Here is a 21,702-nt window from a genome sequence, read left to right as displayed (position 1 = left end):
GGGAGAGGGAGCTGGCGAGGAGGTGTGAGGCGCCCGGGAGGAATGGGAGCGGGGGTCTGTCCGGATGCGGTAGGCGGTCAGCTTCCTCGGGCAGCAGGATGGCGATGTCAGTGTTACTGGGAAGGGCCCGGAGGAGGGCGTGCCCAGGAGGCAGAGCTCCACGTAGGTGGCCTGTTCAGGAACCGCCGGACGCCTGAAGACGGGTCGTCCTGCTCCTAAGTGGACCAGAGACTCAGGAATAAATCAGAATCTAGGCCAGCCAGGTGCGCTTCGGGTGTTTTCTTCCGTTGGCATCTGAAACTGTAAGAGCAGGTTGGATTCTGATAGAGAAAGACCATAGAAGGCCCACTCGGCAAATCCCAGTTCGTGGGAGGGATGAGTCATTGAAACAGTGATTGGCAGGAGACGAGAGGGCAGAAGGAGATGCTCCCTGCAGTGCAGGTGGAGGGTTCGGAGCTGCACGGCGTGACCGGGAGTGAGTCCTCCTTGGAGCACAGCGGAGTGTGAGCTTTGTAGGAATGGGGGCCGTGAGAGGGTGTTTATCTGTCCTGTCTTCAGTTTTCCTAGGCCGCTGTCTTCCCTTTTAAGAGATTGATGTAATTGGAGGGTAAGCTTATTACCTGGGATCTGATGATAGCACAGGCTTTATCTTTTGGTGTTTAGGTCAAAGTAGATGTGAGAGTGATTTTTCGAAGAGGCTACATTGGACAATTGCCAGAATTACCACCAGCAGCCCCTCGTTGCTCCAGAACATGAGCAAAATAAATAACAGGGTTAGAAAATTGCCTCCCGTGAGATGAGAAGGGGACACCCCTGTCCACACCTGAATCCAGAGGGCCAACGTCAGCAATTTTGGACGAGCACCTCCTTCTAAGTCAGAGGGTTCCCAGCGTTCAGCCTCAGAGCCACCCGGGCCCCACCGAAGACGAGGCGGCTGAGTCCGGGGCCTTAGACTGGCCTTTCTAACAGCCCCCAGCTGTTGCGGTGGCTGCTTTCCTGGGTCCTATGGTGTGAGAACCACTGCAACTAGAGGTTCAAATGAGCTCTTTCAATGCCAAGGTGAAGATGAACAGCATTTCTTAAGATATCTTAATTTGGGGTACCTTGGTTCTCTTAGCTCTCATATTATTTTGAATCTAGTCTTTGTAGAAGGAGTATCCCAAGGCCCAGAAATAACTGCAAACAACATACTTTGGGGTAGCCAAGTGTTGCTGGGAACAAATGAACCCTAGGAGGAAGAGCTGCCGCTTCTGAGGACAGGCTTGACCCTGAGGCTGAGATCTTCCTGCATAAGAAAGGGGCAGGCTTCCCTGGCCGGCAGGGGTGAGGTCAGCCTTCATGATGAGCACGGGGGGCCGTGGACCCCGTGGACAGTCAGCTGGAGGGAAGCAGTTTGAGGAGCAGAGCCAGGCTGGCTGGCGTGACGATGGGGCAGCAAAGGCGAGCACAGGCCTGTGCGTGGAGGTGACGTCGCGCAGTTAGTCAGAGAAGCAAAGTAAAGGTGCCAAAAGCCTGGCTAACCTCGAAGCAGAGGGAGATGTTTGTGTATGCCTTGAAAGGGAGTCTCATATGTTATAGATTAACTAGTTATGGTTAAATACCTCGTCTGACCACACACCATAGATTTCCGAAGCTGTGGGGCCTGGTCACCTGATGTGTCCTCTGAAATCCATGCATCTGATCATGTTCTTTTTTTTTTTTTTTTTCAATTCACGATATATTATGAACGTCATTCCACGTCAAGGCATAGGACTACTTCATTTTTTGGCCGTGCCATGTGGCATGCGGGATCTTAGCTCCCTGACCAGGGATCAGACCCTTGTCCCCTGCACGGGGAGCACGGAGCCTTAACCACTGGACCGCCAGGGAGGTCCCGTCTGATCATGTTCTGAATGAACAATGTAACGTGAAAAAGATGGATTGCTTCATCCCGGGTCCACTCCTCACTGAGAAGGGAGACCCTTTAAAGGTTTAAAGTTTTTTTTTTTTTTTTACGGTACGCGGGCCTCTCGCTGTTGTGGCCTCTCCCGTTGCGGAGCACAGGCTCCGGATGCACAGGCTCAGCGGCCATGGCTCACGGGCCCAGCTGCTCTGCAGCATGTGGGATCCTCCCAGACCGGGGCACGAACCCGTGTCACCTGCATCGGCAGGCAGACTCTCAACCACTGCGCCACCAGGGAAGCCCCTAAAGGTTTAAAGTTTTTAATGCTGCTGGTTTCTTGAATTTTGCTCCAGATTAAACATTGGGGGGGGGGCATAAAGATAAAGAGAATGGATCTAACACGTGTTCATTATTTATAGAATGTCTGTAGGTATCATCTCATGATGAGGAGAGCCAAGAATTCTCAGCATTTATAGAAAACCATCCTTTAAAGCTTTATAGATTTAATTATACACATTGTTGAAATGCAGAGGGTAATTCTCCTTTGTACCGTGTCAGGCCGCTCAGAGCAGGGAGGTGAGCGAGGCCATCCAGCTCGCGGTGGCGAGGCAGCCCCTGAGCTGGGTGCTGGACTGCGTCCTTATCCTTTCCCGCCACTTGCTGGCTCCGCGGCCTCTCGGAGACTTAGATGACGAGTGCACGTGTCCCCAAGGTCGCCACCAAGGTCAGGTGAGACGCACGTGGACAGCAGTCCAGAGGAGCTCTGTGGGCCTGTGGAGCTTAGTCTTACAGGACAGGCGGGTGGCAAGTGCTTGGTGCTGACCGGCCGAGGGACGCAGATTTTGTAGGAGGCCCTCGGTCCAGTCTGTTACTTGGCATCAGGGAAGGGCGGGTGTGTGACGTTGCCCGGGTCCCGGCTCTGTGCGTGCTCCTTCTCATCGCCAGGGAAAGAGGAAAACCACAGGAGTGAAGCTTCCTGCGAAGGTGCCTCTGGTTTCAGGTGCCTTCCTAGCATCACTGTTAGCAGATAAGCCAACAATATACTTTTGTACTTATTTTGTGCAAAATACAAAGAGAAACCAGAAAAATGAAAGACAAAGTCAAACCCTTTAAAAGCTAGAATGCATCTGGGAATATGTGAGAAATCTGTATTAATTAACTTGGTAACAATGACAACACGGCAAATCGGAATGTAAAATCAGAGAACAGGTAAATCGTGGGTTTCCCTTCCAGGAGAGGAGCTGTAACCAGGGGGCCTCAGGAGAGCAGAAAAGAAATGGGGTGTACGGACTGTGCAGTCATCCCTGGGAGACTGTTAGAACTGGAGTTCCTGTGCTTCCGTTCTTGATCTGTGGATCCTTTTTTCTGAGTTGTTGGTAATCCTATTGATAGAAGCCTGGGTGCGAAAAAGTCAAAGCTTTTTGTGGCTTTCGCTCTGAAACCATACTGAATGTTGGCACGATGGGCCACGTCCACCTTTAACAGAACCACGTGCTGGTGGCGTGGTCTCAGGCAGCGTCCTCACCTGTGCAATGGGAGTCACGATACAAAGGTGGTTGTGAAGGTTCAGTGATTTAATGTCCACAGAGAACAGTGTCTGTGCCCGTGTGTGTGCTGATGTGACCGACGTCATCTAGACTTTTCAGAAGCAGGTTGCATTAAACATCCCTGGGAGGCATCCTTGCCTCCAAGAGAAATCTAGACACTGAAGAATTTTAAATCCAGTGGTAATAATTTTCTGTCTTCTTGACTGTAATCAATCAATCCATCGGTCAATCAGTCAGCATTGCTGTGCATTTATACTTCCTAATCTGACTCTCGGTTTTGAAGTCAAACCAACTTGGTTCTGACATCGTGAGAACTTGAAATTTTCCTTTTCATCACTTAGTTAAATGGGACTTGAAATTTTTTTGTCAAAAATGCTCACTTCTGTTTAACACCTTAGTTTTTCAGAAATTTTGTTTTTGAACTGCTGTAATTTAATAACGATTTTAATTAATTTTATCGGGAATCAAATTTAGCTCATTCATCTTTTCACTTTGGTTTCCTAACTCATTTCTTTTTCTCCAAAAATCCTTATAAAAACAAACAAAAAATCCTGCCTACCTCCCTTCTGTAAAGAAAAAGCTGCTAATCTCAAATTCTTAACTAGATTATCCAGTTTGCACACATTTTGGCTTGTCTTAAAGTTTGTATTTCACCTGTCTCAGAAGTAGACAGACTCAGCTTTCATTAGTTCTTAGAATAATACTTGCTGTCATGGATTAAGCATTTGGCAGGTCTTTCTTTCCTTGTATACACATACCAAAAGTTGGGAGTGAGGGGAAATTAAAGCACAGCTTTTTTTTTTTTTTTTTTTGTATTAAAAAAAAGACCCAAAAGTAGCGCTTAATGTGTTTGGTTATAAGTGTGACAGTGAAGTCCTGTGTTATTTATTTGCTGTGACTTTGGGTAATTGTCTGATTTTCATACCGCATCCATCAATGTCATTGAATATTTTTATCAGTCCTTTATGTTGATATAAAATGTGTATGTATATAGCATTTCTCTTTGTTTTGGGCTGTTGGGACATGTGACTTATCCAGAAGCCAGCAATCAAGAGAAAAAAATAGACTAAGTCATATTATTATTTTTTTCATTGTCAAAGCTAAATTATCTGTTTTTAGAACATATGAATTCCTCTCTATCCAATGAAATCAAGCTCAGCTTACATCTGAGATCTGTGTATTTCAGAAATTACTTTGGTGGTAAACACCAGTTTTGATATGTGTAGGTGTATATGTGAACTTGGTTTTTATTAAAGTTTATTAAGTTTACAGAGTAGTTGAACTTTATAATTAACAACTTGAAAAATTGGAGACCATGAAGTTGAATTAATTCTAAGCTTAATGTAAGTATTATTCTCTCTACTCTTTTAAATTACGTAATGGATACGTAAACCCAAATTGCAATTTAATGTTTCCTAGATTTTACTGTTTGCCTCCCGAAATGTCAACCAAGTTTGTGATGTTCCTGTCTTAAAATATTTTCATGTTTACAAAATTTTCTTGGGTTTAGTTCTTTTGGAAAATAATGTGGTTTTAGCTCTTTGGCTAAAGTATCTAACCAACAGAATTATTAATTGTGGGTGTGTTGTATCCTTTGCTGAAGTCAGTTTCTCATGTATGCCATGTAAAGTGACGATGACATTTCTTTCTATTTGAAGGAAAGTCATATGTGCTTATAATTTCCCCCCTGCACTTGGAATATTTGAGTCATGCCAAGGATTAATTTTTGTTCGAAATAGACAGAAAACGATTGAGTTAAAATATAGAAGTGTATTCAGCTGCAAATGAAACTACCCAGCATTAGAAGGAATGCTTCTAAAATAAGAGAAGGACTAAAACTGACACCAGCAGCACTGGGACATGGGCAGCCGGTGACATAAGCTGGTATTAGCACTGGCAGCACAAAGAAGGGAGTGAGACCAGGTCCTGAACAATGTCTCTAATGTATCAGACACAAATAGTCTTTTCTTTAGCATCGGACAGGTATGTGTTCTGGTTCCAATGACTTTTTTCCCTCACACTTGTCATGGTTAAGTCAAAGATAAAAATTTAAAAAAAAAATCCTCCCTTCATTTGAGTTTCCTTCATGCCTTAAATCTCATAGGACATAAGTCTTGTCCCTAACCTATGCTATTTAGCTTTCTTAGCTTTTCCACACAGCTGCATAAAAAGCAACGGCTCCCCGATTCTCTTGTGGACCCAGATACATATTTATTTAAAGAATCAGTGCCAGATGCAAAGCTCGGAGGGCACTGGGCAGGGCTGGAGGCATCAGAGCTCTCTCCTCGTGCTCTGGGTTGAAGAGCGGTCCAGGCTGTGTGACCGATACGGCCTCGCCTGGTCTGTCTTCGGTTTCAAATTGAAGAGATATTTTTGTCAGCAGTAGGACCATAAGTGTGTGTGTGTTTGGAAAAGGAGACATTTGAGTATCTACAACTAAGCACTCACTGTGAAGTCACGTCATTATCTAATTACTTTCGTCGGGATTGGCAGTAGAAACACTGGAGAGGGCTGGAGGGAGCTCCTGTGGGCGGGGGCGGGGTGGGGGAGTGAGCCGCTGAACTCCTTCTGCTAATTTAAAATAAGGTCTTTAAATGACAGTTATATGTTTTTTCACGAAGCTAGACATTAGCAGAATAACGTTGCTTACGAATCCTCACTGCATATTTATAACTTATTCTTATCCTTCCACACGATAAAAATGCAGGTCCATGGAATTGTACGGCGATCCAGTTCATTCAATACTGGTCGAATTGAACATCTGTATAAGAACCCCCAGGCTCATATTGAAGGAAGTAAGTCATTTTCTTTTTCTAAACTCTCTTTCTGTGTAACTTCCTGTATTATGATAAGGTATTTTCAAATGTCATTTTTCTCAAAGCCCATCAAATCGCAGTTATTCACCCATGAGTTACCTGCATTGAATGCTATCTGCACGCTTTGAAAACCCTTCCCTGCCTGCTGCCCTGGGCCATGGTGTCACCGCGGTTAGGCCGTTATGAGGGTACCATCAGGTGATGCTGCTCGAGAGGCCAGAGCAGACAAGCCTTTGATCACCCATCTCCAGGTGTCCCTGTGCCCTCGAGTCAGATCAGCTCCACGCTCAGAGCCCTCCTCTGCTTTTCACGTTTGGTCTAATTTAATCAAGTCAAGCAGCCTTTGTACATTTATTTAATTTTAGAAATAATTGGTGAAGACAGGTCCAAAAGCAGATGGCAGTCAAAAATATATTTAAATTGCTTTACAGGTGGTTGTCGGTATTTGCAGTTGTTTGTTACTTTTGGTAACACAGTTGCAGGGAGTCCATCACGCAGTTGCGGTGTTTTCTCATTTGACCTTGACAGCAGTTCCTGAGGTTGTGAATGAGACCATTTTACAGATGGAAGCAGAGGGAGGGTGTGACTTTATCAAGTCTCCATAGCACGCGAAAGACAGAGCTGGGACGAGGACACAGGGTGTTTCCCGCCAGCAGGGATGATCCAGGTGGCTTGTATTCACCTCAGGGCCCTGAACATGGGAAGGTTTGGGTTAGTTGTACAGGTAGTGATGTCTTCAGGAAGATGACCTGCTAGTACACTTTCCACCTTAATATTTAGGTTGTTCAGTGAATCCGCCTTGAAAATTATCATCATGTTGTGCAAAGTGTAGAATGGTACTGCCATTGGACCTAGATGTAGATCAGTATTGTGTAAAATGAATGAAAGTATCCAGTTAGCAGGTTGCCCATCTGCCTGTGTCACCTTCTTACACTAGTGAAGTCAGTGTGAGGATCTGCTTCGATCTGGGGTCAGAATAAGCTAGTTGTCCTTTAATCAGTTATGTATACGTCAGGCATGTCATGGATGGTTTAAGGACTGATGATTACGAAGGACTGAAAAATCGCTGGATAAGAGTGTCTGGATAGAGCTGTCTTCACCACTATCAGCGTGTTAACGTATTTCGTTCGAGGGTATACGCATTATTTCCAGATTTTCTTTGTCTGAATCTCATTCTTATGTGACATGTCTTACAGCCACTGGGGTGCCGTAAGATACACTGATTGTGTAACATCTGTCGTGATAGTATTTTTTTTTTTTTTTTTTTTTTTTTTCTGTACGCGGGCCTCTCACTGCTGTGGCCTCTCCCGTTGCGGAGCACAGGCTCCGGACACACAGGCTCCGCGGCCATGGCTCGCGGGCCCAGCCGCTCCGCGGCATGTGGGATCTTCCGGGATCGGGGCACGAACCCGTGTCCCCTGCATCGGCAGGCGGACTCTCAACCACTGCGCCACCAGGGAAGCCCCGATAGTATGTTTTTTTAAAAAGCTCATCTGAGTTTTTACAAATCCTTTATAGACATAGCAACAAATGGGAATCTCTTTCTACTATTTAGTTTCTCTACAGATGACAGTTACAGACTGCTACTCCAGAACCAATCTGGTTTTCAGACTTTCAGAATATACATTTCAGTGTTGCTATGTTAAAAAATTGGGCCTACGTTGTTTCCTTCTATCTAATAGTATGTGTTTCAATCCTAAAGACATGAAACTGCACTATGGTGACCTCACCGACAGTACCTGCCTCGTAAAGATCATCAATGAAGTGAAGCCGACCGAGATCTACAACCTCGGAGCCCAGAGCCACGTCAAGGTGAGCCGTTTTCCTTATCATAGTTTCTCTGGCTGTGTTCCTGAGTTCTGTATTTCACTTTTGTCCGTTGCTTCTTAACACAATACGACAACCACTAATCCTAGTCCTCAAGTTTGATTCTTTTTTTTTCTTTTTTTTTTTTTGCGGTATGCGGGCCTCTCACTGTTGTGGCCTCTCCCGTTGCGGAGCACAGGCTCCGGATGTGCAGGCCCAGCGGCCATGGCTCACGGGCCCAGCCGCTCCGCGGCATATGGGATCCTCCTAGACCGGGGCACGAACCCGTATCCCCTGCATCGGCAGGCGGACTCCCAACCACTGCGCCACCAGGGAGGCCCTCAAGTTTGATTCTTGGTATTAGTTTGGGTATTAATGAGTCCTTATAGGAATGCTAATACATTTTTTTTTTTAAAAGTGTATTTTCTGTTATTGAACAATGTAATAAAATCTTACTGCCGACATTAGAGTAAAAGTATTTATTTATTTGGGGTTGATCTTACAGTCACGAACCTCCCTTGGATGTATTTTCTGCCATTTCAACTCACATTGTGAATGAAGTGTTTTGTTCAAATGTTGGAAAATTAAGTCAATAAAACTTCTATTTTAATATTAATTTTTGGTAGTGATGATATTACTGGCTGAGAAAATAGTATTTTTGAGTGCCAATATGTCAAAATTAATGGAATTAACTTTTTCTTGTGAGTAGTAAAAATTATTGGAAGAAAAACTCTTCTTAACCTCTTGTCTCAGTATGACACAGCTCATGTTGATTTCTTTCCCTTTATTCAGACAGATTCTCTGGTGGTCTATCTACCTCTCCTTAGTTTCTCTTTCTAGAACAAATCGCAGTAAACCTGAGAAGCCAATCCCCAGGGTTCTGGCAATCTGCTTAATTCAAGTTTTTGTTGCTGTATTATAGTGATAGCTTAGTGAGTGAACTGAAGCCGGGGGTGATATGAGTTCTATTTAGATACTTATTCAATCAGGATCGTTAGTGGAGCATAGAAATAAAAGCAAATGACTCTAAGTTAAAACAGCACCTGCCCCCTGCCACCAAAAAAAAGGAACAGAAAATCTAGCAGCATTTTTTTGCTGTTTAATGAGTGAATTCAGCACTCTTACTGCAGAAAGTATTTGAGGTGATGGGCTATTTCTCCACATCTCCAACTTTGGGTGGAATGGAAGCTATATGCCTGTTTTATATCTCTGCTAGTTTAAGGGAGAAATTATAAACTAGATCAAATGAAACCAAAGGTAGAACATAGTAAGAGAAGCAAGTGGAAAGCTCAGTCTTGTAATTGATACCAAATTTAAAATTTGAGCGTAAACCCTTACAGTGCATTTTCCTCTAAGATGGTAACTTTGGAGGATGGCAGCAGATCAGCCAATAAGGATACTTAACCTGCCTCTGCTGTCTTGGAAGGTAATTTTTTCCTTTCTTAATCTCCAACGATTCCGTTCTGTATCCAAGCTTAAGCTTTGGGCTGTGGAAGGCGGCAGGGGCTTTAGGTTAGAAAAATAGGGCTATTTTTCTAAGTGATTCTAAATGTATTTTCCATCTGAAAGGGTATTTCCTGTGTGCCATGCCTTGAGCAGCTGTCCCCCCTTTCATACAGAGAAGCAATAACTGTCACTCCAGGCATGACGACTTTATCCTGGGCTGAAGCAGTTAGTCCATCTTCCACGTTTTAATTTGTCTAGCTGCTTCTTGGTATCTCCAGGCAAAATAGAATGTTTTGGAATGAGGGCTCTGTTACTCAGTTTCCTTTAGATTAAGACGTTTCCTTTGTGATGGTAGATAGTTTATCACCTCTAGAAGTCCTATACCGGCATAGTGGGAAGATGCAGGAAATTTTATAAAGATTTATGTATAGAAGGCCTTCCCCTGTCCTGTTAGTATTAACTGAGTCAGTCGTCTCCTTTTTCCAAGACGTTTTGTAGTTCAGAAAGTCTGCTATGCTTTCCGTACATGAAGTGGTGCCGAGTGTGTCTGGTTATTACCCTAGGGTGGCTGTACCGTGAGTACAGAAAGCACAGGAGGTTGAGCCGATTCCTTCTAAGTGGCTCTGTATGTGAAGTTTACCTGGTTTTATTGTGTTTTACCTGCTTTGCCTAAAGGCCTGTTAATTGGCAGAAATGGTACTTACTCGAAGATGAATTTTGGCTTGTAAGACAGTTTATCCCTTCAACGGTATTTGCGTGCATGGTGGAGTGGAGGACCCAGGGATGCATGAAACCCACCTCTGTCGTGGAGGGACTCCTTTCCCAGGGGTGACAGAGGCTGGCGCTGATGTCTTTGGGTCTTTAGAGATGGGGTGAGAGAACTTCACTCCCACGAGATCGTGCATGGTGTCAGGGAGTGGGTTCGGGGTGGAAGTTTACAGACGTCGTTAGTGGGAACGGGTAGTTGAAATTGAGGTGACGGTACAAGGCTGAGAGTCAGAAGAGAGAAGACTTGGGATGTGTTTGCAACACGATGAGTGTCCTAGGTTGCTTAGGTCTTGCCTAGGTCCTAAGCAAGAAGTCTGGTGGGAGAAATGGGAGGTGGGCAGGTAGGGAGGTGGGCTGTGTTTGGGCAGTCTCTACGTGTTTCTTTTTAAATTAGCCATTTTTTTAATTGAAGTAGTTAATTTACAATGTTGTGTTAGTTTCAGGTGTACAACAAAGTGATTCAATTGTACATATGTTCTTTTTCAGATTCTTTTCCATTATAGTTTACTGTAAGACATATGGTTCCCTGTGCTATACAGCAGTTTCTTCCTGTTCATCTATTTTATATATAGTAGTGTGTGTATGTTAATCCCTAACTCCTAATTTATCTTTCCCCCTGCCGCCCTGCTATCCCCTTTGGTAGCCATAAATTTGTTTTCTGTGTCTGTGAGTCTATTTTTTTGTAAATAAGTTTATTTGTATCATTTTTTTAGATTCCACGTATAAGCGATAACATATGATATTTGTCTTTGGCCATCTTCACTTCATATGATCATCTCTAGGACCATCTATGTTGCTGCAGATGGCATTATTTCTCTCTTTTATGGCTAAGTAATATTCCATTGTATATATGTACCACATCTTCGTCATCCATTTATCTGTCGATGGACACTTGGCTTGATTCCATGTCTTGACTATCGTAAATAGTGCTGCAGCGAACGTCGGGGTGCATGTATCTTTTCAAATTAGAGTTTTTGTCTTTTCCTGATATATGCCCAGGAGTGGGATTGCTGGATCACGTGATAACCCTCTTTTTAGTTTTTTAAGGAACCTCCACACTGTTCTCCATAGTCGCTGCACCAGTTTACAGTCCCATGACAGTGTAGGAAGGTCCTTTTTCTCCACACCCTCTCCAGCGTTTATTATTTGTAGACTTTTTGATGATGGCCATTCTAACTGGTGTTTGCATGTCTAATATTTAGTGATGTTTAGCATCTTTTGCTCAATGGGATTCTTCCAGCTCTGTTCTTGTTTCTCAAGATTGCTGTGGCTATTCGGGGTCTTTTGTGTTTCCATACAAATTTAAAAAAAATTTTTCAGTTTTTTGAAAAATGCCATTGGTAATTTGATAGGGGTTGCATTGAATGTGTAGATTGCCTTGGGTAGTATAGCCATTTTGATAATATTGATTCTTCCAATCCAAGAACATGGTATATCTTTCCATTTGTTTGTGTCGTCTTCGGTTTCTTTCATCACTATTGTATAGTTTTCAGAGTACAGGTCTTTTGCCTCCTTAGGTAGGTTCATTCCTAAGTATTTTTTTGGTGTGATAATAAATGGGATTGTTTCCTTAATTTCTCTTTCTGATCTTTCATTGTTAGTGTACAGAAATGCAACAGATTTCTGTGTATTAATTTTGTATCCAGCAACTTCACTGAATTCATTGACAAGCTCTAGTAGTTTTCTGGTAGCATCTTTAGGATTTTCTATGTATAGCATCATGACATCTGCAGACAGTGATAGTTTTACTTGTTCGTTTCCAATTTGGATTCCTTTTATTTCTTTTTCTTCTTTGATTGCTGTGGCTTATGGGACTTACGTTGAATGAAAGTGGTGAGGGTGGGCATCCTGGTCTTGTTTTTGAACAGGAGACAAATAGATTCAGAGGTGAGTCTACAGGTGGGGCTTCAGAAGAGTAGGAAGTTGTTGGGTGAAGGTGGTGGCAGTCGAAGTGGGCATGAGGAGGATGGAACAGGAGGTCTGTAGGGCTGACCCTCTGCCGACAAGATACGGGGCTGGGGAGGAAGGGAAGCGCCACTCCAGGGCACTGGGGCCAGATGACTGATGGTCCCGGTGCTAGAAGCAGGTGTCCGAGGAGGGACTGCTGAGTTGGGGGGTGCGTGAGAGGCTCCCTCTTGGACTCGTCCTACCAACGGTACTTGAAGGACATTCAGGTAATGCGGGTTGAAGGCAATTTAAAGTATGCTGTGAGGTTTGAGAGAGATTTGGAGTTCAGTCCTGGGAGTTCTTGAGAGGCCGAAGCCAAGGCAGCAGATGGAAACAGAGGAGTGGATGAAGATGGAGCCTTGGGGCCTGGGAGCGTTTGCAGGGGGCGTCATGGGTGACAGGGAGGTAGGGTCAAAGAGGCAGGAGGGTGGAATTGTGTGAGGGAGCCAAGAGACCAGGCGGTTCAGGCAGGAGGTGGTGTCTGCCGCGCTAGGGCTTCAGAGGCGTGCACAGGAGTGACGAGCAGGCGGGCGTCGTGGCCTTTGTGGTTAGGGTGGGGGTGGTTTGGGGCTTTTAGGAAGAGCACTTTAGCGATGCGGTAGAGGAATGATCCGGAAGGCAGAGGGCATAGAAGTCAAGGGTTATGAGGGGTTGTAAATTGAGTGGATTCTTTTCTAGGAAAGTCCTGCCTTGCCCAGCAACCTGTCTGATTCGTGAGGTCTTCCTTTCCCAGGATGTGTCCAGGTGATGCTGACCCTGGTCTGGGGGCTTCAGTTTGAGAACCGCTGTGCTAATGTTTCTGGTTTCTTGGTTTATCTGTGTGTAATATGTGCCTTAAATGCATTCTTCCTTCAATGCATCAGCTTTTGAATTTGGTATAAATTCCTTGCCAGCTAATGACCATGTGAGCTTGTAAAGCTGAGAGTGGAAAGAATCTAAGAAGAATCTGATACATGTTTATACCGGAATTCTCCACATTCAGAAATCTTTTTCCGAGCAGCGTGTAGTCAGTGAGAACGCGTACTTCCCGGGTACTCCTGGTGCTTTGGAGGAGCAGTAGGAGTGCAAGCCGCTGTCAGAATGTCTTTGGAAAGCCCGTGTTCCATGCCCCTCTTCCCTGTGTGATCTAATGTCAGATGGATTCTTAGTGGTGGGAAGAGTGGGTGTGGGGAGGGGCTGGCTGGGAAGGACAGCTGGTGACAACAGACTGCGGCTGGCTCGGGGGATGTTGCTGTGCCCCCACCCACCCCATCCACAGCTCTGTGTGTTGGCCTTCAGCTGCCTGCCTGTTCTCCTAGCAGCTTGTTAGGGGGTTAGGATGGAAAACACATATTGTGTTCCTTATAATTAATTTCTCCGTATTAATCAGCTTTGTAGGATTTATTGTATTCATAGACAGTAGTTTTTAAACAAAAGTTCTTTCTGACAGTGGAATGTTTGTAAGAAGTTAATTAAAATATGTTTCTTCTTATTTGGTTTGGAGCTCTTTTGAAAGAAAGCTCTAATATTAGCACACGTTGCCTTTCATTTTGAATTCGTGACTTCTAGACCGGGCATTGTTTGTGTTGGCCTCTCTGTGTGCAGAACAGAGCCTCCTATCACTCTCACTTCCAGTTGATTCGATGTGGGCTATGGTATGCTAAAAGTAAGGAAAATAAAATAATAGGAAGTTGGTCTGGTTTCCTGTAGGAAACCAATGAAGAAGAAATTGGTTCTTGGAATAAACCCACAGCAGTCTGGGAAATACTGACTGAAGACATTTTTCTGAATCATAAACAGAAAAATTATGACTCATGAAGTGTAGGTCACTGAGAGGCTGATTTGATCTTATGTAGGAGAAAGTGAGAGACGACTGAAATGTACTAGTTATTAAAAGTAGTTAAACCTAGCATGGTGACATCACCCAAGTAGGAACAAATTATCCAATATCCATAGTCCTGCCCATTTTGATGAGGAAATGTTTTAGGAGCCTGCTTTATTGTTCTTTTTAAATTTTTACTGTGTAAATAATATTTTTCATTAATTTCTGTCCTAAATTTCTTATCTGTTCAACATTCATTACTGTCATGACTTTGGAGTTTTCCACCATTCCTCACAGCTTCTTTGATAATCATACTTCATTCTTGAAGTCATACTGTTGGATGAGATCTGTCTACAGGAAATCTAGCCCAGTATGACCCTTTGATCTCACAATGTCATGTTGGAATTGCCTTTATTATTTTTTAAAAATGAAAATGATGCAATCATGAAATGTTAGAGCTAAAAGGAGCCTTAGAAATAATTTAATATGATTTTCATTTTATGAGTGAAGCTACCTGCTGCTCTAAGTCACACATCCGGTGACCGGCCAATCCAGGAACAAAACTCAGATCTGTGTATTCGACAGCTTATTTTAAAGACCAGCAAAGAAAATGATGATCTCCATTAGTAATAATTCTAATGTAAAATAGTCCTCACCTTAAGAGCTTTCCCCACATACCTAAGTTTCTTCTTAAGCTTTTTTCTTTTCCTGTGTCTTTTGTGGAGACAGAAAGTCATTTGCTCTTCGTTTTTTAGTTTTGAGGATGATCTTCAAATCCCTTCTCAGTGTTCAAGACCATTATTAAGTCTGTCTTTGACTTTCTCTTATTGGAACTGAAGAACTCCCTCCGTGTCATTTGTTTTCTACTCTTGAATTCTCTTCATTATCTCCTTTTCGACTCTCTGTCGGTCATTTGTTTGATTTTGTCTCATGACAGCCAGGAGGCCTACGTGCCCAGAAGGTACCTGGGGCAGGCAGCGTGCGGGGCAGGATTTCCTTGTCCAGCTGTGCGGGACCGGCTAACAGATCTGAGTATGGGAGCAAAGGGGCCGAGTCTGATTGTCTTCCTGGTGGGACTTCCAGCCCAGGAAGCAGGGCAGGAAGCGGAGCTGATTGTGAGCCAAGTGGCTGGCGGGGTGGCCAGGCAGCGCCTCAGCATCCGGGAGACAGAGAAGCCAGTGCAGGGAGTGAAGCTGGGGAAGAAACGGGGACCCGGGGAGGGGACCGTGCAGTTTAATCTGAGAGACAGAAGCGCCCTCTCCAGTGGCTTTTTCCTGGCTGCTCCTAGCCCCCCCGCCGTTTGTCTCCTATTTATGGGGAGGAAGCCCACACCTCCTGGGGCTGCTCTAACCCAGGGGGTGATGGAGTGCACTGGGAGGACCGCGTTGTGGGGCAGGGCGGGTGCCTGGGGGGACGGGTACTTGGTGCCTGACTCACCCGGTTCTGGAACAGAACAGAAGCACCCGTGTGGCCTTTGCTGTGCAGGCGTAGGTGGGTCAGGACCCACAGACAGCACGGGGGACTGTTCTCCTGGGCCTTGCTCCCCCATGTATTTATTTCGGAGCCTGGAGAGCCGGCAGGGAGTGTGAGAAGAGCAGGGCAGTGAGGAGGGGCTGGGGGCATCGTTCTTGCCGTCAGGGAGGGGCTGTCAGGGCGACCTTAGGCTGGGTCAGGCCCAGCCCATCCTGCCTGGTTGCACCGGAGCCCGTCGTACCCCCTGCACTCTGTGCGGCAGCTCACGTGTGCAAACTGCTGTGTGAAGAGCTTCAGAGCAGAAGCTTGTGTCCTGGTGCCAGAGGGAAGGAGGTGTCCGTGGGCACTGGAGCACGGGCAGGACCTCCCACATTAGTATGCCCAGGACGCAGACCCAGGCCCAGCCCAGAGCCCAGGCCCCGCACTGCTGGCTTCAGATCGCGTCACCTGCAGGCCCCATTCGTCACCTGTGAGACGGGCGGGCACCTTGTCTTGCGGGTCCCAAGACACGCTTCCCTATGGGCCTCTGCACTTGCTTCCATGGTGCTGCTCTGTCCTCGATATTCATGGTCTTGGTCCCTAACTGCTCCCTGCCTGTGCTCAGGTGTCAGCTCCTCAGTAAGGCCCTCCTACTGTCCTGTGCGCAGCAGTCACCCCCCGGGAAGGGGGCCAGTCCAGCCCGAGGGCGGCGGTGCTGCCGGGGGTCAGGAGCGCACGTGGGCTGCTCTGCCCTCCAATCCAGGTGCTCTCTGTTCCTCGCCGAGGCTGACGTGAGGCCAAGGTGGCAGCGAGCGGCTGCAGGGCACCGTCACTGCTGCCCGTGAGGGGCCTGCCCTTTGCCACACTGCTGCTGGGAACTCTGTGCAAGAAGGTCTTGCTCGTTCAGGTGTCTGTAGTTCCTGCCGCGGAAATGTTCACCTGTTATGACATGTTATGAAGAGAAAAACGAAGTTTCAGACCCTTGTTTTTTACTAAATGGGCCACAGAATTCTGAGGTGGAAGAGGTCGATGGGCCTGCCCAGCCCCTGTTTCACAAGGTGCCGCCCGGAACCTGCATTTGGTGACGGGGGAGGCCAGACGGGACCTTGTCAGATGGCGCCTTGTGCCTGTCAGAGGGCTGGTCTGAGAAGACCAGGGCGGGGCGGGGCAGGCAGCACAGGACCCTGGTGGGCCCAGGCTCACCTCTCTTGTCACTCCCACCACTGACCACAGAGCAGGAGGTCTGAGTTAAGAGCTTTGTGTTTTCTTTCTGGAGGGACCCGGTTAAGACGAACCCAGAGGACCAGTGTTTGTGTAGCTGGAAGGTCCCCAAATCTAGCCCTGCAGGGTGTGATGGTGGCCTGTCAGCAATGCTAAAACGAAACCCACAGGACTGACTCCTCAGGGATAACCACAGTCTTTTTGGTCACGATAGTTCAGTTCGATACACAGTTCTTATACTGAGTGCTGTGCTGGTATGTACATTTCCCTAAAGGCTACGGGAGACTAACGACGCTTGCTCCTATGGAATCAGAAGAACCGATAGCTTGATAACTAGAGTCATGTGTTCTTATTAGTATACTAAAACAAACAAACAGTTGCCAAATCAGTGTACTGTCAATTAACCTATTTTCTAGGATTGAAAAATAAATACTTCTGTTTTAATAATGCAAATACATTTTTCTCCACATTTTAGCATACACAAATTATAACTCCATGTTGGGTCTCTGAAGATAACTTATTTTGCTTGGTAGATGTGTAAATTGATACAGCCATATGTATTTTATGAGGTCTAAAATTAATCTTTATATATTCGTATATAATTCTCATATGTGCTTAGAGCAACATAAAATCACTCTAGTGTGTTACCAAATGGTTAACATTGAAGTTGTGGAGGTACCTCCCGGGCAGGAGGGCTTTACTTGGTAAATAAAGAGCAGTGAGTGCGGCTGTTAGAACCCGAGGATGGTTACGGTGTGTTTGCAGGTAGGCCTGGCACCCACGTGGACTACATGAAGGGTGTCTGTTTCTGGAAAAGTGAGAAGAGCTCCTCGACAGGGGAAGAGGGTTAGATGAACAGAGCGGTGGCCTGGGCGATGACGCAGCCCTGGGCTCCAGTGAAGTTGCGTTTTTCTGCTTTCGTTCTCCAGTCTTCATTTCTTTCTGATGGATCCTGTTGTCCGTCACCTGTGCGGCTTAGTTCCTGTGATATTTAATACATTTGCAAACCTCTTTGGTTTGTTACAAGGTGAAGTCGCAGCACACAGAAAAAGCCTTTTTCACTTTACGATTTAATGTTTGTGCTGGTAGTGCATGAACCCCACTAATGTGAATATGGCTGATGGGTTCCTGTGGTTCTTAGGAAGACACTGAGCATCTTTATCTTCTATTCATGAGGGTCGAGCCGGACGGCGCACTGCTGGCGGGTCCCTGTGTGACATCCGCTCAGATTCTCCTCGGAAGCCTGTTACAGATTTGAGCAATCGAATTCAAATTTAAAGCCACTTAAAAGTCCTTCCAACTCTATTAAGAATTTATATGAGAGAGAACACTATGAAAGCTCTCCTCTCCTGTTCAAACAGATTGTTCTGTTTTATTAGCTCTAGGTGGTATTGTGATTTTAATAACAGCTAATAGTGTTTGAAATTTTTCTTATAATTAGTGGACCACACAAAAGTATGCTTGTTGGGTTTGGTACTCTTAATTCACTTACAATAGTGACTTGTTTACTAAATAAAATCCAAAGTATTATTTTAGCTTTGCACAATTAAGCCAAAATTAATGCAAATCGCCAAGTGTACATGTTTATCTTAATATTAATTTCTAGATGTATCTAAAAACACAAATAGTAAACCGGTAGTAAGTCAGTGAAGGTACTATGAGTGAAACATTTTGTTTTGGACTTTTAATGATGAATGGAGAACTGTTTTTGGATTCCCAATTAGATTAGAATACATAATTTGCATAAATTAAGATGTAGACATAAATAATACCTAGTTTAATACCATAGATAATGTATCTGTCCCCCTGCCCCCAAAAAGAAGAGTATGTAAAATTAAGAATTTAAACTTAACTGTTCCTTTAAAACATCACATAGAGCTTGGTATCAAACAAGATTTCTACTTTATCCTTTTAGTACAAATGGACTTTATAGAATTCTCTTTGTTAAAGTTGGATCTTTGAAGTTGGTACGTATAGTAAGATAAAGTGGAACCTTTTCTATTTCAAAGAAATTTAATGTGTAATATCTTTTTTGTATATTTCTACTGTAACTCATTAATTGGATACCTTACCAGTGCCAGCAAATAATAAATTGTATGAAGATTTATTTAATTTAGATTTCCAGTTTTGAAACATGTCTAGCATCAAAGATTAGTAGGTTTCATTATGCTAGCCTTCTAGTAATATTCACATGAAGTATATGTTGTTTAGGGGTGTTAATTAAAAAATCATTCATGATGAGTTTAAATTTGCTCTATTTATAAATAAATATGCATATAGGCTTGGTTTGGCTTGTTAACCTATGTTAAGTTTGTCATCAGAATCACTTGGACTGACAGTTCCTTAGAAAATGTTGAATTTTCAATGATGAGCTCAACTTGTATACAGTCAGAGTGTCGATGATTAAAATAGGGTGTTTGCTGGGTGGCAAGCGTTGCGCCGATAGCAGTCGTGAACTTTCTGTGAATGGCAGGTCGGTGGAGGGGAACACCCAGGGTGCGCTCTTCATTTCGTTCGCTGTATCAGGGTACAGCCTCTCCCGAGTCCTTTCCCCTCCCACCCCCGTACATCTCATTGGTGCCAGTTATTTTAACAGTAAAAAGTCTTTTAGAAATTAGTAGTGTTGACAAAATAAACCTTTAAGGAGTGTTCTCTAGGACTGTTGACACACCTGATTAGTCCAGATTGGAAATATCAATCTCTGGCTTTACCAAGTAGATTAATTATTAATTATTGTTCAGCGGTTTTAGCAGAGGAAAGAGGAGAGGTTTTCTGGGGTTGTTTTTTGGTTTGTTTTGCTTAAGGTTCCTATATGGCCCACCCTGGAGTGTTTTTCTTGTTTGTGTGCTTTTTGGACGCTGACATTTGTCCGCACGGTTCAGCGTAATCTGCACCACAGGGAAGGCTGAGGGCTCTAGGGTTCTGACACGTTTCTCTGTCTTCCCTAGAAAGGCAGCATTTGGGCGTTTGACAGAGACTAGGTGATTATCAAACCACAGTATTTGAGTTTTTGGCAGTTTAAATAATGTGAGTAGATATTTTTTAAAACCTGGTTTCTTTACATTTACTTTATATTAAATATTATGAAAGTGATCATTTGATCATATCATTTGGCAAGATATTTAGATTGCAGTTTTGCAAAATTATTTTTATTGTAATTATTTAAGTGACTTAGAACTTTAACATCTTGTTGCCTCTTCTTTTTCAATCATAAGTCTGTAGAAGTGGCCATATTCGCTAAAATTTATCAACAGCAATAATGGACTGTTGGTTTTGGTTTATGTTAAATAACGCATCTTCAGTACTCTTCCGAAAGTTGCTTCACAGAGAAATAAATAGAAATTCCTTCTAAGCTTCCAGGGAAGCTTTTTTGTGGGGAAGCAAATTATTCCTGAAGCTTCCCTTGTCTTCAGAGACAGGATTCTTTTTGGAGCAGGGGGAGTTTCGGGGGTGAGGGGTGGTGGAAGAGCGTTGTGCCCTTTTCTACGTATAGATGGCAGCAGAGCGTTACAGACGGCGGAAGTCAGCCTGGCAGTTAGAACAGAGATGAGTGACAGTGTAAACCGACTTCTATCAGCGTGGCCGCCTGTGTCCTGTAGTTAAACATAAAATAGGAAAGAAAGCCACTGTTGATAACACAAGAGTGTAGGAGAATGAAGAAGGCTGTGAGAAGCTGTAATACACTGAATTTCTGGACAAATCCCAGGTGGGAAAGCTTAATCTTTGAAGGTATGTCACCCAGTCCCGTAAGATGATAGAAATCAGCTAAGATAATATGCGTGTCAAAATCCAGAGGCGACAGAGGGCCGGGGGGCGGAGGGGCAAGGGGGAAGCAAAAGAGAAACCGGACACAGTTGCGGCGGCGAGTGATGGCCCGCTGCCTGCAGGCTGTGGGGCTTGGCCTGGATGCCGCCTTCTCACTTAAGCCAGTTACCAGGAGGAAATGTCAGTCCACGAAGCAGGCAAACATTCCATGGGAACATTTGCTCAAATGTCAGCATTTTAGAAAATAGAACTGCGGTCTGTTATGGTCTGGTCCCCACACTGGATTTGCTATTCATCGTACAAGGACAAAGAGATTCCTTCAGAATGCGTTTGCAATTAACAAGTCATTTAATGTCTTAATTAGCATTCCTAGATAATGACATCATCACCGTAAAAGGTGGCAGTCATCATTATAATTAATATTTAATATGCGTCTGCTTCTGAGGGCCCTTCTGTGGCTGCCCACAAATAGCCAAGGTAGTTTTCACGTTTCAGGTTTGAATTTGGTGGGAGCACAGGCATGAGGATCTAATAAAGTAAAATCATGTTTGTTAGAAACGTGAGGTATGGAAACAGGTTATACAAGAGCCGTTTGCAGCGTGTCCTGAGCTGGAGGATCAGGTCAGCGTCTACTCTGTGGGAGCCTCGTAAGGCTTCTTAACTTCCTCGAAGTGACCGCGAGGTTGTTCAGGAAGACGCTCCCCTGCTCTTCAGCTTTTTCCAATCTGCTCTAACGCGCTTTAGTACCGCAGACCAACCTCTGTGTCACAAAACTGATTCCAAAGGTGTGTCTAACCACTTGCTCAAATGCAGCGCCTGGCAAGTCTCTCCTGTGACAGCAACCTATTTCTCACATAATTATTTTCTTAGTAAATTTGATATCTTAACAGCCCCTTACCTCATTTCTGGGTTCAAAAAATAACACCAAATATTATTTATTTCTCAGACTTCACAAAGGCTTACTTGACTGTAGCTGCTGCACCGCGGGGAGGGCCGGGGCTGCCAGGGCCAGTCCCACTGCTGCACGCTGCCCTGGGCCTCGGTGTCGTTTAACGAGGCAGGAGACATATCCCTGCTGCCGTGGGTTACTTGTTAGTGATGGAGTGGGTCTGCCCTGTCACAGATCAGTAGAAAAGAAGATACATACTTACACGTGTGCTGTTTTTCTGGTTTAAGTAAGCTATTGTGTTAACCTCAGTTTGTCTGCACAGCTAGGTCTGTGTTACTCTCATTTTTTTAGTAGTGTGGGCT

The 21,702-nt window shown here is 44.6% G+C and overlaps 1 protein-coding gene across 4 annotated transcripts in view; it reads left to right on the top strand.

Moving 5' to 3' along the window:
- The window catches only part of GMDS (GDP-mannose 4,6-dehydratase), a 499,210-nt gene that overhangs the window by 92,856 nt on the left and 384,652 nt on the right, over nt 1–21,702 (top strand). For all 4 annotated transcript variants that reach the window (XR_009533609.1, XM_060110789.1, XM_060110790.1 and 1 more), the window contains exons 3-4: nt 6,137–6,224; nt 7,948–8,057. Coding sequence is in view for 3 of the 4 variants with exons in the window: in XM_060110789.1 (XP_059966772.1) it covers nt 6,137–6,224; nt 7,948–8,057 (198 nt within the window). In the remaining variant the exon portion in view is untranslated. The remainder of the gene's footprint in view (nt 1–6,136; nt 6,225–7,947; nt 8,058–21,702) is intronic.

Source organism: Mesoplodon densirostris, chromosome 10 (assembly GCF_025265405.1).
Source record: "Mesoplodon densirostris isolate mMesDen1 chromosome 10, mMesDen1 primary haplotype, whole genome shotgun sequence".
Lineage (NCBI taxonomy): Eukaryota > Metazoa > Chordata > Mammalia > Artiodactyla > Ziphiidae > Mesoplodon > Mesoplodon densirostris.
The sequence above is the reverse complement of the archived record's forward strand: the minus strand, read 5'-3'. Positions and strand labels throughout refer to the sequence as shown.